Genomic DNA, 18689 nt, shown 5'->3' on the forward strand with positions numbered 1-18689 from the left:
TGGTTTATGTAAATGTCAGTTGTGTTCAGTAGATGCATCTGCTAATTCATTTCTGACAACAGATACAGAATCCCGTTTCTGAAACTATTCAGCAAAGCCTCTCCCACTTACTGGTAGTTCTTGTTGTATCTTTCATTTACTTCTGCTGTTGCAAACCCAACAAGTTCTCGGGAAGCCTAAAGGTTTAAAACTTAGTGTTATAAATCACTAGTTCCCAGTAAACAATGCTATGCCGTGCTGTTAAGTTTCAGAGTTTCAGGTAGCTGTGACTGTGATTTGGAGTTTTCACCAGAGATAAATCTGTGCAAGGGGTGGGGGGTTTTATTTTACTTTGAGACACGGGAGTGAGAACAGTTTATCAATATTACTAAATTACACAGCAATGTATACCATTCCATTAAAAGGTGCCCCAGGCGGCTGCTAAACTCTCTTCCCCCATAATCTGTTCTAGGGATAAATTAAAGAGAATTCATATAGAATCATCTTTTCTGACCACCTTTAGCAATTGCAGAATTACTCATCCTTCTACAATGGCTTAGATGTAAACTGGCTAAAGGAGAAAGAAGGAATCAAATAGAAGACTCCTTTTTGGTATCGATTATAAATGTTCTAAAATAAGTCGTAGTTTTATGGTAGTTAACAAAAATGCATTTAGTAAAATGTTATTTCAGTAGGGCTCCTGTGTTGAAATCAAAATTCATCTTCTGTCCTGTTCCTCTGCACTTCTTTCCCGCTAGGTAATCCTGCCCTGTTCTGGTTCTCAAGGCACATTTCTCTCTGGGGGAGCATCTCCTTCAACCTGGCTGTGTTCATCAACTTAGCTGTGGCTCTCTTCTACCCATTTGGGGATGATGGAGATGAAGGCAAGTGCTTGTCTATCTTTAAATGATAAGTATTTTTGAGTCTGAAACAATACTCTTGATGCATGCCCTAACTATCTGGACCTTCCCAATTGCAACAATTACAATCTTGTTGAACAGATTCATTGGAAATAGAGAATGATGGTAAGGAGAGTAGGCAAAAAACAATGGTCAATATAAATGTTTTTTTAAAAAGCTCATATACAGAAGAGCTAGTAGAGCTATATTATATATTGACAAATAAGGCAATGAAAAAATTATTTGTACATAATTTTTGTGACTGAAAGCATTTTTATACTGTATTGTTTCAATTACATAAATATATGGGAAAAATGAGAGGGATGTATGCCAAAATGTTGACTGAGATAAATAAGTAGAATCTCTGTTTTACTCTCTTCTCTTTGCTTTCCGTGTTGTCTGAGGTTTCTACAAGGAGCAGGCAAGTAGTCTGAAAAGAAGTTTTTAAATGTACAGGGTAAGACCAAATACGATAATAGAACATAAAAGATATTGACTATGAAGTTAATATTATTAAACGAACAATACATGAGGTTTTGCAAAAGCAAGGACAGGAGAAATTATCCCATGTTAAGTGAAATGGGAAATAATAGGAGAGGTATGCTAAAGGGTGGGACTGTGGGTATTAAGTTTTGTTTAAATCTGGCAAAAGTGCATATGGGAAAGTATGTCACAGGCTTGGGATACAGTCCGGTCAATAACTTTGGAATGGTGTTGAAAGAATGGCTTGAAGGACAAGATGGGTGATGCCAGCAAACAATCACCACAAGGTGCTTTTGTATCTCATCTGTTCATAGGATTATGTGAGAATCTAATGAGATGCTATAGGTACAGCGGTTAGAATAGCAGCTGGTGAGCGTGCCGTAAAGCTTAGCTGTCGATGTTGTTTGTTGTTACAAGATAAATAATAGTACTACAAAGGGAAGCTCAGTGAAGAGGATGGTATGACACGAGCAACAGGTGTTTAAGCCTATTTCACATGAACTGGAGGTGAGCAGGAAGGGAAATGGGAGTGTGCTGGTAATTTATTATTTCAAAGGTCCATACAGACAGCAGATATCAAAGTTCTAGCCTTTGGGTATAATCTGAGTGGTCATAAAAAGTTTGATTCTTTTAGAAGGTACGCCAGTGCTAATAAAAGAAGAATATTAGGCAGTGGAGTGGATGTGTGAGTTAAATAGCAATGAAAACATAACAAATATTTGGCCGCCCTATGTAGGGAAGTTGCAAATACAGCAGGAAGTGGAAACAGCTTTCTCTTCATTGTGTTTAGTCTCATTTAGTGATGATAGCCCTCTTGGCATAGAAGAATGTAACTCTTGTTACAGGGAGAAGTCCAGCCGGAAATGATAAATTAGTATCATCTGCACAAGGAATGCTGCGAGTAGATCGTAGTGTCCCGGTTAACAGAAGCATAACGTCTTAGATATGGAAGCAGTTCTGGAATCATCTAATATCAAATCATCATTTGACACATACAGAGATGGAAGCCCAGAGAAGCTGAAGAATGGCAGATCTCAGAGTAGAAGGTTAACGCTTTTGTTTACAATCTAGGACTTTTCTCCGTGGATGATTAGGTTGGGAGTGTGTAGGTAGCAGGTACCCCTTTATACAGGACATCATCTTCCCTGAGTTCCATTCCATGATATCCCTTACAAGACCACCAGAACCAAAGTATACAGCCTCTGCTGCCACCAATTGTTCATGAAATATCATGGAGATGGGCACTGCCACCACTCTGGACATCTACTCTTTACTCAGCAGGAGAAAGTAGAACACCTGCTACATTTTTTCATATTTGCCTGACTAATAACAATGATGATAGTAAAACTGATGAGGATAACAGCAGCTGTTATTGTTTACCGTTTAGATAGGCTCAGACAAAATGCTAAGCACGTCACATACATAACTTCATTTAATCTTCCTGACAATCCATAAAGTAAGTACTTCATCCTCATGGATAAAGACTTAGAGGCTTAGGAAGATTTGCCCAATAATTCGGGAGTAGAGTCTGGAACTGTGTATTTTTTTAACAAGTTCCCAGGGTGTTGCTAATACAACTGGTCCTTGAACAAGAACTCGAAACCACATGCATAGTAGAATTTGGAATGAGGCTGCAGCCTCAGAAAGAAATAGGACTAACACAAACAAGGCAGGAAAACATGCTGTGTCATCATCAGGTGCAGATGCAGACTTCACTCTTCGAAAGGGACTGAATAGACGTTAACAGTAGTAACCAAGATGGACGCTCACTCTTAGGTATCTGGGTGTGGGTGTGGCCCTAAGAGGGAAGGGGAGGCATGAGCTGCCATTTTGGCAATGTGGAATCCGCAGATTTTTTGCGTAATCTGATTACAGTTCTAGAGGGGTTATTTAATTATAGCTCCATGAATAAGGTTACAATTTTGGTCAGGATTAGCTGAGCCTCCAACCTTCAGTTACACACTATGCATAGCTAGGAAGGCTGAGGAAGCAAAATTAAGACTGACTGGCGCACTTGGCCATCAGAACTGGCTGGAGAAGGTAAATTCTGTGCTGGACGTGCAAGTCTCTAACCCTGGATTTTGTCAAGCACAGGCCAGATGACTCCATGGCTGGAGCACTTTGAGGCAATTTAGAGATGAATTAGTTGATCATAAGATTCCTTCCAGGGCTTCCCTGGTGGTGCAGTGGTTGAGAGTCCGCCTGCCAATGCAGGGGACACGGGTTCGTGCCCCAGTCCGGGAAGATCCCACATGCCACGGAGCGACTGGACCTGTGTGCCATGGCTGCTGAGCCTGCACGTCCGGAGCCTGTGCTCCGCAACGGGAGAGGCCACAACAGTGAGAGGCCCGTGTACTGCAAAAAAAAAAAAAAAAAGAAAAAAAAAACCAACCAAACAAAAACAGATTCCTTCCAAAAAGTGCTAAAAAAAAAATGATGGGAACATGTCAGAGAACACAGTATTCAACTTGAAAGGTCTCCCAGTGGCCACATCAGTGGAAATTTTGAGAAAAAATATTGACAGTAATATGTAATAACCCATAGAATAAAATAAGAATCCAGCAGTCCATATTGATAGAAGAGAAAGTATTCCAATTAATCAGTGTAGAAGGAATAATGGAAACAGAATGTCACCATTTGGCGAACGTCATATGGTAGTAAGAATCATCAGTGGATGCTAAAATTAATAGGTGAGTGTTAGATGAAAAAGTATAATGAGAAACAGGACACTGACATAGTCAAAGTATATTTCTCCATAATATGCTTATTATAAAAGAAACAAGAGTGACTTTAAAGTGGGGAAATCACTTTAATTATGTGATCAATGTTAATGTCACCAGTAATGAGACACAGCAACATCGAGTGCCTCTTGACATGATGTGCTGACAAGGACATGGCATCATTTGCCAAAAATGCGTAAACTGAGGAAATTTCAGGCAAATCCAGAATGAGGAACATTCTACAAAATAATTGGCCCATACTCTTGAAGCTTATGAAAGTCAAAGAGATATTGAGGAATTAAGAGACTAAAGAGACATGACAGCTAAAAAGAATGTGTGATCCTGGTTCAGAAAAAAGACCTTATTGGGGCAATCCATGATCTTTGAATAAGGTGTATAGATTAAAGTGGTATATCATATTAATTTCCAGATATTGATCATGGTAATGTGATTATGTAAGGTATTGGGGGAATCTAGGTAAAGGGTATATGGGAATTTTGTATTGTATTTGCAACTGTAACATTGTCAGAAAGTTTTGAAATAAAAAGTTAAAAAAGAAAAAAATAAGTAAATATGAAGACTCCATCCAACTCTGAGGTTCCTGGTTTCTGGGTATAGAAGTTGATCACAAAAATCACCTAGTGAATCTTGGGCCGAAAAAAGACCTGTGGTCAAAATGGGCCACCTTTCCCAACCCCAGATCCTGATGCAGACTGCTCCGGAGTCACTGTGGCCGATGCGGCACGGGGAATGGGCTGAGTATGCTTTCTCCAAGGGTATTTTCCAGCCTAACCACACATGAGCTACTGGCAATCAGTTGTGCCCAGATCTCTGGTTCACACTTGGGTTGTAATATTACCTGAGAGAATGGTGTCACCCTGCAACCAGGGTAGTAGTGTATAATAATTAAAGGGAGATACTTAGTGGGGAAGGTGATTCTCAGAGGATCAGCTTAGAAGGCACCCACCCTCCCAACCCCTACTGCGGATAATCTCCTTTCATTGCCAGGCTTTGTAGAGCTCTGAATTTCTTCAGGAATCCAGGGCTTATTATGTGGCTGCAGGTTTTGGTCTGGGTTTCCATGTTTGGTTGATTGGTTTATAAGTTTAACATGTGCTTCTCTAAAAAAGAAACTTGTGCCAAAGTTGAGGAATGATGCTATGCTTGTTGTGGCTGAAGCCACAGCTGTTGCTGCTAGGGAATCTCCGAGATGTCCACTCAGAAGTTGAGCGTTGCCATGCCAACCATCCCTGCCCAGTTTGGCAAAGGCAGACGGTTAGCAGAGAAAAGTGCTGCCATGGGAATTTCTTATATCCAGATAGCATGTGATTTTTTAAGAATATTGTGTTCGAATTTTGGGTGTCATTCTTTTTTCCCTCAAGTGCTTTGTGTTAAAGGAAATAAGTTCTTCAGGGTGGTTTTAATGCATTCATCTTAATAGCAACCATTGATGGAGTGTGGCTGGGTGCCAGGCACTGTGTTAGGCCCTAGAGATACAAAGGTTGGGAAGGTTATCCTTGTCCTCAAGGAACTTACAGTCTAGTTAAGGGATGAAGAAAGGAGTGAGGCACAATAGTAACGAACCCGTAGATTTATCTGGTCTACTTTAGCTGGACTGAGGTGGGGGAAACAGGAAATTCTGAGGCTCTGCAAGAGGCAGAGCAATGAAGAGAGGGGAGTAATAAGCGGCAAGCTAAGTAAACGTATAAACAAGTCAGCTGAGGTAGATGGAAGAGGTGAATTGCCTTGAGGTCTCCAATTTTTCTATTTGAATTTTTCTTATGAAGGACAAACTTTATACTTTCTAACACTTAATAATATATAGAGGGAATTCTAAAAATGTTTTCTGTTACAAAAGTAATACATGCTCATTATAGAAAATTAATATAAAGTATTAAGAAGACAGTCCCCCCTTTCAACCCTTAAGGATAAAAAATGGCTTTGACAGTCTGTACTGTCTTCTCTAAAGTTTGTCAGAGAGTTTCAGTTTATTCTTTTAGCATCAAATCTTCAGCTAGAAAACAGTATGATCATTCATATAGAGTATGATTACAAATTATTGTCAACTGTCAAAACTGTAAATTAATAGCCATTTTAAGTAACTTGTAAATTTATTTACTATTCACAAATACATATTTAACACTAAACTTTGTGCAAGGTACTAGGCTAGACACCATTTGAGTTCTCTCTACAAAGGGATCAAATACCCAGTTGTAAGTTCATGGTCATAATTTCATATTTAATCAAGGGGAAACCTCAGCAAGCCAGATACTGTCTGGGAAAGAGTGGTCAAGAGGTGGTTAGATGATCAGGCATTAGTGACAGTGCACGGTGTGACTATCAGTGCCAAAGCTGAGACTTTTAAAATAAGCATGTCACACCAAGTCATTGCTTATGAATTACACTGAAGAGTCCAGTGAGTGGCTGAGAGTTGTTCAGTGTGCAAAGATGTTGGCAGTTTTAGTAAACTTAACAGTGAAGCTCCACAACTTGGGGAATTTATAACTGGAGACTTAGTTACTTATTCAAAACGAGCTCACAGGTTACGTTTCTGTTTATTCATCTAGTCAGCAAATATTTATTTGTTACTGCCCGCCAGGCACTGGGACAGGCCCAGAGGTGGTCCTCACGCTGACAGAGCTCACGTTCTGATGGCGCCCCAGTAAGCATGAGAGAAGGTGGAAGGCATCATCCTCTCCGTGGCTCTTTCAGATCTGTGAAACCCGGGCAGCTGGTGGTCAGGCTATGTTTTGGTAGACATAGAGGGCTCACAAGCCAGCGTCTTAATAAACATGAGTTGGGTACCCATTTTGTTCGTGTTGCCAGAGACCAGGAATCGAGGTAATTTCCAGAGCAAGCAGCTTACCCCTTTTTTTCCCACCATCTTCAAAGTACTCTTATCAGATCATAAATCTGGTAAGGGGGCAGATCAGATCTCTCCTCCCAATCCTCTTTCATCACTGCTTGCTTTGAGAGATAACATAAGAACAACCTTGCAAGAGTAAACCTGTCTAAGCCAATGCTGCTCATTATCTGACTTTTGTTTTGTTTGTTTTTTAATGACTGACAGGATCTTCCTGCCTACTTTGGATCCATTAGCACTCACTACGAACTAAAGGCCTGTACAGAATTCACTGACCGAATCCAGATAATTCCATGGTGTCCATGATAATACAGAAACTCTGCACATCAGAGCACTCGTGGTGTTTGCATTCAGAAGTGAATTTTATAAATAATAAAAAGAGGTGTGGCCCAGAGAAATCACTAGTGGAAAGTCTCTATTTTATTCTTTCCCCTCTGACTTCATCAGCCTAAAGACACACGTCTGAGGTCTAATCAGCCCAGGAGTATTGCCCTTTAATTTACTTCTGCAAATATAGCACCACATGACCTTCAGAGGGGGATTCTTTGAATCCCCATGTCAGAGCAAACGTCAATGAATTGTCCTTTTTTAAAAAGGAAATGTATTTTTGAACCCGTTTTAGGGCCATTTCTAAAGAAATTTTTGTCGTAATGGAGTTTAGTTGTGAAACGTTTGGAACTTCTGTTTTCTGATGACATAAATAGCTGAACATTTTTTTTAGATGTTGATTTGGCTTTTAAATACACACATATACATATGTATTCATACACATAAATACAGTTGTATGTTTTAACAGTTAAAGCTTAGGTCTATTTCATTAAAGACTGGATATTCTACATTCTGAATTCTTTAGAGGAATCTATAACATAAAAACTTGATAATAATAAAACAGGACAAGGTATGAGTTCACTGCCTGATTCCATATGATTTAGCTGAACATTTAGTGGTCATTAATCATAAATTTTGAATTAAGACTCCCAAGTGAGATACCTCTATCCAAAGTATTTAGCATGTAACTCCCGTAGGAGAGAAAGATGAACAAGTCTCAGACTTAGTGAAAGGAGCATTGACTAGTGAGTATTTAAGCAGCCTGGGATTCATCACAAACTTTCTGGAAATGTAATAATGAGTAATGTGTACAGAGACATTTCCTCTAAGTATACAGTGTGTAGAGTGGGTTATTTTGAAATTCACTGTTTTAGGGCTTATCTTGCTGTATTATATAAAGTAGACTGTTCTAGTTTTGTTCTTAGTAAAAATAAACTCCTTCCACATTTTACAGGTACACTTTCACCATTGTTCTCGGTTCTGCTTTGGATAGCAGTTGCAGTCTGCACATCTATGCTGTTTTTCTTCTCCAAGCCTGTGGGTATTCGGCCATTTCTTGTGTCAGTAATGCTCAGATCAATATATACAATAGGTCTTGGACCTACGTTAATACTTCTTGGTGCAGCTAATGTAAGTATTTTACTTAGCTTTCTACTGTTCTGGATGAATTAAAAGTGTACTAAATATAAAACTGTAACTCTATGCTTTAACTCTGTATATACAGTAAATTCTAATCCATTGTGAGTCCGAGTTAGTCAGAGTTTAACTTGTACCTTTTTTATTGACTTTTGAGAGAAAGGAAAAATGGCAAGTGAGGGGCTTCCCTGGTGGCTCAGTGGTTGGGTTCGTGCCCCAGTCCGGGAGGATCCCGCATGCCGCGGAGCGGCAAGCCGCTGGGCCTGCGCGTCTGGAGCCTGTGCTCCGCGGCGGGACGGGCCGCAACAGTGAGGGGCCCGCGTACCGCAAAAAAAAAAAAAAAAAAAAAAATGGCAAGTGAAAATTTGATATATTTAAGATGGTAGCATTTGGGGCATGACCCAGCTCTGCAGTCAATTTAATCCAATTCAGTTTTAATGCCTTTGGCATCCTATATGGGCAGCTATTGACAAAATTAACTCTGAGCCACTGTTAACATCCTAAAGTAACTTCTAAATCATCCGAGAAAGATTAAATTATATTCAGCAGAATTTTAGAAGTGAATAATACCTTTTATAAAATGACCAAAAGAAAAGGGTTGCTGTAAGAGAAAATATGAAGTTGGACTCTTTTTATGAGAACAAAACCTATTAACTTGTGAAAGGCATAGATGAGACTTTTTTTCCACTAATTTTTTTTTTTAATTTTGAAATATTAGAACAAGGGCATACATTTCACAACTTGAGCTAAGTAAGTTTAGAATAAGTAAGCCAGACTACTATTGCAAATAGCAGTAATTTTGCCCAAGAGATAAAATTTTAAAGGGACTAGACAACTTTTTGTATGGCACAGCTAAAAAGGGATATTAGGAAATGGTAAATCACCAGGTTGATGAAAGAACATGTGGCAGGTAAATAAATCTTGCTAATATGTCTGCTCAATAGCTAAGCACTTTCTATATTTTTTTACTGGGTTTCTAACATAATATCCTATATTCTGGTGTCTGTATATCTGTATCTGGTATCTCCCCTACTACATTATACAGTTCATAAGACTAATGATTGATCATTCAATGTCTGGAACATCATTGGTATTCAACAAATATTTCTTAATTAAATTAACTAATGAATGAGTGAAAGATTATCTTTGTATTCTTATACATTTACAGTGCCTTGCACATAAAAAACAGGTGGCAAATATATATTGAAAATGAATAAATGAAATAATCAACCAAACTTTTGAGAACTATAAAGCCAAGCTAGTATGGCCAAATCTATGTTTCTGACCCCTATTATAATATTACATATAATATTATACATTATAATATTATAATTCTTCAAAAACTGGACATGATATATATGACAGATATATACATATATATGTGATGGTTACATATATATATATACATATATATATGTGACAGATATATTTATATGTTTATATATATTAAATGATTACATTCAGGTCACCAAATAACCAATTATTCCTCAATCATTGTGAATAAGGGGAAGTGTACTATACATACAAAGGGCTCTATCAGTAAAGAATTCTGTAAAGTGCCAAATAAGTTATTCTGTAAGTTTCTTGAGGGCAGGGGTTGTCACATTCATAGATATAATCCTGTCTACCTCACTCACTCCCTACCCCATTTTTCTCCACCTTAATGCCTAGCACTTAAACATTCAAAAATTGTTTACATGAACTGAACTAGTACTTTTGGTGCTTTGGAAATAAGCTAATTTTGCAAAATTTCCAACCGAGTGAATTAAGGAATCTTCATGAATTTATCTGATTTTTTCTAAGCCTATTACTGCATCCAGCTTATTATTTTTTCTTTAAAAAATACATTGACGATCGAACCCAGTTATTTGAAGAAACAAATAATATTTCTAAACTGATAACTGATCCTCAATAAGACATTAATCCAAGTGAGAAAATCCAAATTTGATAAATGAAATAATAGCTAGACAGAATTAGACCAAAATAACAGCATTTATTGGGTCTCTGTTATCTAATAGACAATGATAATAATAGAGGATTTGTGGTTCTTGCCATCCAGAAGCTTTAAGGATATATAAAGAGGTACGGAATAACATTTTAAAATCTATTGGGAAAGCCAAAAACATTGGGAGAATTTTTCTTTTGCCCCTCATGGGACAGGATAAAAAGATAACTTCTGCCTGGTTTGGTGAGAATAGTTCCACTATAAGTAATGACTATTCATCACCAGACGGCAGACAGCAGAAGCAAGAAGAGCTACAATTCTGCAGCCTGTGGAATGAAAACTACATTCACAGAAAGATAGGCAAAATGAAAAGGCAGAGGAATATATACCAGGTGAAAGAAAAAGATAAAACACCAGAAAACCAATTAAATGAAGTGGAAATAGGCAACCTTCCCGAAAAAGAATTCAGAATAATGATAGTGAAGACGATCCAGGATGTAAGAAAAAAAATGAAGGCAAAGATTGAGAAGATGCAAGAAATGTTTAACAAAGACCTAGAAGAATTAAAGAACAAACACCTAGAAGAATTAAAGAACAAACACCTAGAAGAATTAAAGAACAAACACCTAGAAGAATTAAAGAACAAACAAACAGAGATGAACAATACAATAACTGAAATGAAAAATGCACTAGAAGGGAATCAATAGCAGAATAACTGAGGCAGAAGAATGCATAAGTGACCTGGAAGACAGAACAATGGAAATCACTGCCATGGAACAGAGTAGAGAAAAAAGAATGAAAAGAAATGAAGACAGCCTAAGAGACCTCTGGGACAACATTAAATGCACCAACATCCAATGCACCAACATTCGCATTATTGGGGTTCCAGAAGGAGAAGAGAGAGATACAGAACCTGAGAAAATATTTGAAGAGATCATAGTTGAAAATTTCCCTAATATCAGAAATGAAATAGCCACCCAAGTCCAGGAAGCACAGAGAGTCCCAGGCAGCATAAACCCAAGGAGAACCATGCCAAGACACATAGTAATCAAATTGATAAAAATTAAAGACAAAGACAAATTATTAAAAGCAAAAAGGGAAAAATGACAAATTACATACAAGGGAACTCCCATAAGATTAACAGCTGATTTCTCAGCAGAAAATATACAAGCCAGAAGGGAGTGGCATGATATATTTAAAGTGATGAAAGGGAAGAACCTACAACCAAGATTACCCAGCTAGGATCTCATTCAGATTCAATGGAGAAATCAAAAGCTTTACAGGCAAGCAAAAGCTAAGAGAATTCAGCACCACCAAACCGGCTCTACAAAAAATGCTAAAGGAACTTCTCTAAGTGGGAAACACAAGAGAAGAAAAGGACCTACAAAAACAAACCCAAAACAATTAAGAAAATAGTCATAGGAACATACATATCAATAATTACCTTACACGTGAATGGATTAAATGCTCCAACCAAAAGACACAGGCTCGCTGAATGGATGCAAAAGCAAGACCCATGTATATGCTGTCTACAAGAGACCCACTTCAGACCTAGGGGCACATACAGACCGAAACTGAGGGGATGGAAAAAGATTTTCCATGCAAATGGAAATCAAAAGAAATCTGGAGTAGCAATACTCGTATCAGATAAAATAGACTTTAAAATAAAGAATGTTACAAGAGACAAGGAAGGACACTACATAATGATCAGGGGATCAATCCAAGAAGAAGATATAACGATTATAAATGTATACGTACCCAACGTAGGAACACCTCAATACATAAGGCAAATAAATGCTAACAGCTATAAAAGAGGAAATCGACAGTAACACAGTAATAGTGGGGGACTTTAACACCTCACTTACACCAATGGACAGATCATCCAGACAGAATATTAATAAGGAAACACAAGCTTTAAATGACACAATAGACCGTATAGATTTAATTGATATTTATAGAACATTCCATCTGAAAACAGCAGATTACACTTTCTTCTCAGATGCAAACAGAAGTCCAGGACCAGATGGCTTCACAGGTGAATTCTATCAAACATTTAGAGAAGAGCTAACACCCATCCTTCTCAAACTCTTCCAAAAAATTGCAGAGGAAGGAACACTCCTAAACTCTTTCTACGAGGCACCATCACCCTGATACTAAAACCAGACAAAGATACTACAAAAAAAGAAAATTACAGACCAATGTCACTGATGAATGTAGATGCAAAAATCCTCAACAAAATACTAGCAAACAGAATCCAACAACACATTAAAAGGATCATACACCATGATCAAGTGGGATTTATCCCAGGTATGCAAAGATTCTTCAGTATATGGAAATCTATGAATGTGATACACCATATTAACAAATTGAAGAATGAAAACCATGTGATCATCTCAATAGATGCAGAAAAGGCTTTTGACAAAATTCAACACCTACTTATGATAAAAATTCTCCAGAAAGTGGGATAGAGGGAACCTCCTACCTCAACATAATAAAGGCCATATGCGACAATCCCACAGCCAACGTCATTCTCAATGGTGAAAAACTGAAAGCATTTCCACTAAGAACAGGAACAAGACAAGGATGTCCACTCTTGCCACTCTTATTCAACATAGTTTTGGAAGTCCTAGCCAAAGCATCAAAGAAGAAAAAAAAATAAAAGGAATCCAAGTTGGAAAAGAAGTAAAACTGTCACTGTTTGCAGATGACATGATACTATACATAACTAATCCTAAAGATGCCATCAGAAAACTACTAGAGCTAATCAATGAATTTGGTAAAGTTTCAGGATACAAAATTAATGCACAGAAATCTCTTGCATTCCTATACTCTAAAAACGAAAGATCAGAAAGAGAAATTAAGGAAACAGTCCCATTCACCACTGCAACAAAAAGAACAAAATACCTAGGAATAAACCTACCTAAGAGGTAAAAGACCTATACTCAGAAAAACATAATACACTGATGAAAGATATCAAAGATGACAAACAGTTGGAGAGATATAGCATTTCGTGGATTGGGAGAATCAATATTCTGAAAATGACTATACTACCCAAAGCAATCTACAGATTCAATGCAATCCCTATCAAATTACCAATCGCATTTTTTACAGAACTAGAACAAAAAAATCTTAAAATTTGTATGGAGACACAAAAGGCCCCGAACAGCCAAAGCAATCTTGAGGGAAAAAAACAGAGCTGGAGGAATCAGACTCCCTGACTTCAGACTATACTGTAAAGCTACAGTCATCAAGACAATATGGTACTGGCACAAAAACAGAAATATAGATCAATGGAAGAAGATAGATAGCCCAGAGATAAACCCATGCACCTATGGTCAACTAATCTATGACAAAGGAGGCAAGGATATACAATGGAGAAGACAGTCTCTTCAATAAGTGGTGCCTGGAAAACTGGACAGCTACATGTAAAAGAGTGAAATTAGAACACTCCCTAACACCATATACAAAAATAAACTCAAAATGGATTAAGGACCTAAATGTATTAGAACACTCCCTAACACCATACACAAAAATAAACTCAAAATGAATTAAAGACCTAAATGTAAGACTGGACACTATAAAACTCTTAGAGGAAACCATAGGAAGGACACTCTTTGACATAAATCACAGCAAGATCTTTTTTGACCCACCTCCTAGAGTAATGGAAATAAAAACAAAAATAAACAAATGGGACCTAATGAAACTTAAAAGCTTTTACACAGCAAAGGAAACCATAAACAAGATGAAAACACAACCCTCAGAATGGGAGAAAATATTTGCAAACAAAGCAACAACAAAGGATTAATCTCCAAAAAATATAAACAGCTCATGCAGCTCAATATTAAAAAAACAAACAACCCAATCCAAAAATGGCCAAAGACCTAAATAGGCATTTCTCCAAAGAAGACATACAGATGGCCAAGAGGCACATGAAAAGCTGTTCAACATCACTAATTATTAGAGAAATGCAAATCAAAACTACAATGAGGTATCACTTCACACCAGTTAGAATGGGCATCCTAAGAAAATCTGCAAACAACAAATGCTGGAGAGGGTGTGGAGAAAAGGGAACCCTCTTGTGCTGTTGGTGGGAATGAAACTGATACAGCCACTATGAAGAACAGTATGGAGGTTCCTTAAGAAGCTAAAAATAGAACTACCATACGACCCAGCAATCCCACTACTGGGCATATACCCTGAGAAGACCATAATTCAAAAAGACACATGCACCCCAGTATTCATTGCAGCACTGTTTACAATAGCCAGGTCATGGAAGCAACCTGAATGCCCATTGACAGATGAATGGATAAAGAAAATATGGTACATATATACAATGGAATATTTCTCAGCCATAAAAAGGAATGATACTGGGTCATTTTTAGAGACATAGATGGACCTAGAGACTGTCATACAGAGTGAAGTTAAGTCAGAAAGAGAAAAACAAATATTGTATATTAATTCAGATATGTGGAATCTAGAAAAATGGTACACAGATCAACCGGTTTGCAAGGCAAAAATAGAGACACAGATGTAGAGAACAAATGTATGGACACCAAGAGGGCAAAGCGGGGTGGGGGGTGGTGGTGGGATGAATTGGAAGATTGGGATTGACATTTATACACTAGTATGTATAAAATGGATTACTAATAAGAACCTGCTGTGTAAAATAAATTAATTAATTTAATTTAATTTTTTAAAAAAACTTCATAAGAGCAGCAAGTGTTATACTTTAATTTCTTCCTGAGAAGAAATCTACATGGAGATATAATTTTCTTATTAACTATGTGAATCTGTGGGTAGTCTAATAGCCTTCACAGCATAAAACATTCGTTTGCACAGTCCCCAAATGATACATTATGATCTGCCTGTCCAGGGCATTCTGACCAAAGAAAATATTAGCTTTGATTTGGGACAAATTGAATGGAATAATTGTAATTTTGTTATGATAGATATTGATAGAAGAGTTTTTACCTATAGTTTTGATACTGTAAGATTAATAAAAACATTTTAGCAAATATCATATACCTTAACGTTTAACATAACAGGCTCATTACAGAACTGTCTATGGTTTACCATTTCCTAGGAGGTAGGAAAAAAAAGAAAACATAAATCAATCATGTTTTTCCCTTAGATTTTAACGTATTTATTAACTTAATTTACACTTAAAACTTTGCATTGTGTAACAGGTGGAACTATAATTGCTGAAGTTATAGGTATCAGAAACAGGGAAAAATCGTCTACCTGAGAGTTAAGCCTTAATGAGCATCAGAATTCCAGACCTTAGGTAAATAGCAAGCCTCTGAATTCCATTCTTGTCATCAGTGAAATGAAGATATTAAAGCCTAGTCTGTCCTCATCGGGTTGTTGAGAAGATCAGTTCAGAAGATTAGTATGAAGATTTAGAAAAGAACAATAGTACGATAATAATAGCAATAAAGGCCGCCGTTTACCGGTACCTAATACATGAAGTAGGATTTAATTGTAAAACATTGCTGTCATGATCGTAAAAGTGTTTGTATTTTGGTTCACAGGGACTTGTTTGTTTCTGACTCAGTGTCTTTCACGGTGTTAAGCAAATACAGAAAGTCCTTTTTTTGGTAAAGGAATCAAGTGGGAGGAAAAAACCTCCATCTATATTCTGAGCACTTAGTATTATCAGTTTCTGCGTATTATGATGCTTCATCTTTATCATCTTTGCTCGTTTCTAAAAAATTTGTATTTAGCTTGCAGCTCGCTTCTCTGTCTTGTCATGGGTTACCTCAATATTTGAGTTGTTTTTAAAAATTCAAATGTTCTTCTCTGTTAGAAAAGCATATCTTATAACCCAGTACAGTTTTCTTCCCACCTCTACGTTACATTTTTAGTTATTGCTAATGAAAATTAACATTATTTTGGCAAATATAAACACATTTTATCAGTTTGGGATCACTTAATATGTTTTCATACCATCAAACTTATTTATAAATCTCATTTTAATAATGATAGTATTAACCAGTTATATGGATGTTATATAATTTATTTAACCATTTCATTAATTCTTATTGTTTAGATTTTTATAATAAATAATACGATAAACACCTGTGAAATATATTGAGTCAAAACATTCATATTCTCGTCCTTTCTTTCTCACACACACACACACTCCCTGTTTTTCATATAATACAGTCACTGATGCTCCCACTTCTGATACTCAGTTGCAGAAACAGAAAACTGCCCCAGTGCTGGGAGAATACTAGCATGTGTTGAATTTAGTAAGAGACACTACAGTTTACACCACCCTCGTTTACTGTACTGTTTCGCTGGCAATTTAAAAGATCTCTTGGGTGATTTTGACTACATGACAATTTTGCCTCATGCTTTGACTGTAGAACCTTATCCTGCCCAAGATGTAACATCACTGAAATGGAGATTTTTGAACCTGATTTTTTAGTAAGAAGTTGATGAATATATAATAATATAGTTAAACAGCAGTTCAAGACAATAGATTCAATTTTACTTTTTAATAAATAGTAGACAATCTTTTTTTGCTATAATTATTGTTGGAAAATAAATAGGAACAATGTAAGATGGGGATAGGATTATTGATCAGGGACATAGAACCAAGTAAGACAGAAAGGATTATATAAAGGCAGCTATAAATTTCTGTGATCACATAAAATAGCAAACTTTAAGGGACACCACATAAAATTCTAGAGCTGTGAGGCACCTTAAGGCTTATTCCCTTCTAGTCATTTCATTTTAGAAATGAGTGTATACATCCTATAGACACCAGGAGGATTTACCTAAGTAATTAGTGGCAGAGCCAAGACTGGAACCCTGATGGCCCAACTTCTAAGCCAGGGTCTTCCCACTATATTGCACTGTTTAAAAAAAAGTCCTGCAAAGACATATCAATGAAATATAAAGTATCTATGAAAATATTACTATACTGTATAATTAATTTACCTAGTTAAAATTAATGAATTTGTTTTAGTATACATTGATTAACAAATGAACATTCATTTTTCTGTTTTGGAAGACCATCATTTGGATGATGTGTTACTTTTAAAAGGCTGTACAGAGAGCTTACATTGCTGCCGTTTCCCTCCCCCACCTGCCACTTTTTCCCCCAACCTTCACACAATTTATCCCATTCTCAATGAAAAATATATCAAGGGCAGCTTTGAAGAATAGATGGAGAAAGAAAAAAATATAAGGGACGGTTGTGATAATTTATATCGGTATTTGTGTGCTGACTCGAGGGTCCTTCCAACACCAGTTCAGAAGATGGCCTTTTCACCACCTTGCTCAGTTCCCACACCCCCCGTTTATTGTTGCCCACATGAACGCTTGCCACAGAAGCAATGATCGCCTACGTAATGGTATTGACAAACGAAGGACTGGTTAGACAATGTCAAGTAAGTCATGACATGAAATGGGAGAATGTTTTTGTAACTTCTTCATTTCCATAAATCTTCCCAGCTTTCATGGAAAATGCTCAATAAAACTAATTTGCAAATTTCCAGGTCATGCATCAGGAAAAACCAGCGTTCAAGTTTTTTCCTACCCAAATCATTTATACTTACACTTATTTCTTCATGGTATGAATACTTCAAAATTAAAAGACAGCAGTTTCCTTGTTTCTGATCTCTGCAGAAATAGGTGGCTGCCACTACCAGCATTGGCTCCATCAAGAGAAAAGGAGCATATTCATCAATATGAAGCTTTAGATCAAGGTTCAAAAAAATTAACCTGAAACAAATAAGGCGAATCTTTTTCATGCAAGAATGGCAGAGGCCCTTTTAGGCAGAAGTGTGTCCTTGCTTTTGCATTATTTGAGAATTGAACTATATTGCTCTTGAGAACCTGAATTCAATGTATCCCTTTTCCTATAAGTATATAGGACTTATAGTTTTCCTGCATAATTTTTTTATGACTCAAATACACAACATTTAAACAATTTGTCTTCAACATATAATTCATCCTTCTGAAAAGTCATAATTTTTAATTTTATTTTTTATAGAACTTCTTATTTCTATTTCATATTGATGATATGGGTGAATGAATTAAACTTGCTTTTGGATAGTAAACATAAAGACATCCATTAATACAGTAGCTATATTTAATAGTAATGTAAAGGTGTGATGATGTAACACTAAATAGTGAAGTAAGACTTTCTATTTAACATAATTCAAGTTAACAAGATGATGAAATTGATAATATCTGTTATTGAGAGGATATTTAATTAACATGGGGCAAACTTAGGAAAGGTTTGAAGTTTTTAATTGCTACGTTGTTGACTTGGTTTGGTTATCTTCACAACGTGCAATGATAAACCATTTCTCATTTTATCTGTA

General features: G+C 36.7%; 1 protein-coding gene across 1 annotated transcript in view; it reads left to right on the forward strand.

Annotated features, from left to right (window-relative positions):
* Positions 1–18689, forward strand: part of ITPR2 (inositol 1,4,5-trisphosphate receptor type 2) — a 527197-nt gene that overhangs the window by 422138 nt on the left and 86370 nt on the right. The window contains exons 48-49 of the mRNA XM_060166697.1: positions 738–863; positions 8227–8402. Coding sequence (XP_060022680.1) covers positions 738–863; positions 8227–8402 — 302 coding nt within the window. The remainder of the gene's footprint in view (positions 1–737; positions 864–8226; positions 8403–18689) is intronic.

This window comes from Lagenorhynchus albirostris, chromosome 11, assembly GCF_949774975.1.
Source record: "Lagenorhynchus albirostris chromosome 11, mLagAlb1.1, whole genome shotgun sequence".
Classification (NCBI taxonomy): domain Eukaryota; kingdom Metazoa; phylum Chordata; class Mammalia; order Artiodactyla; family Delphinidae; genus Lagenorhynchus; species Lagenorhynchus albirostris.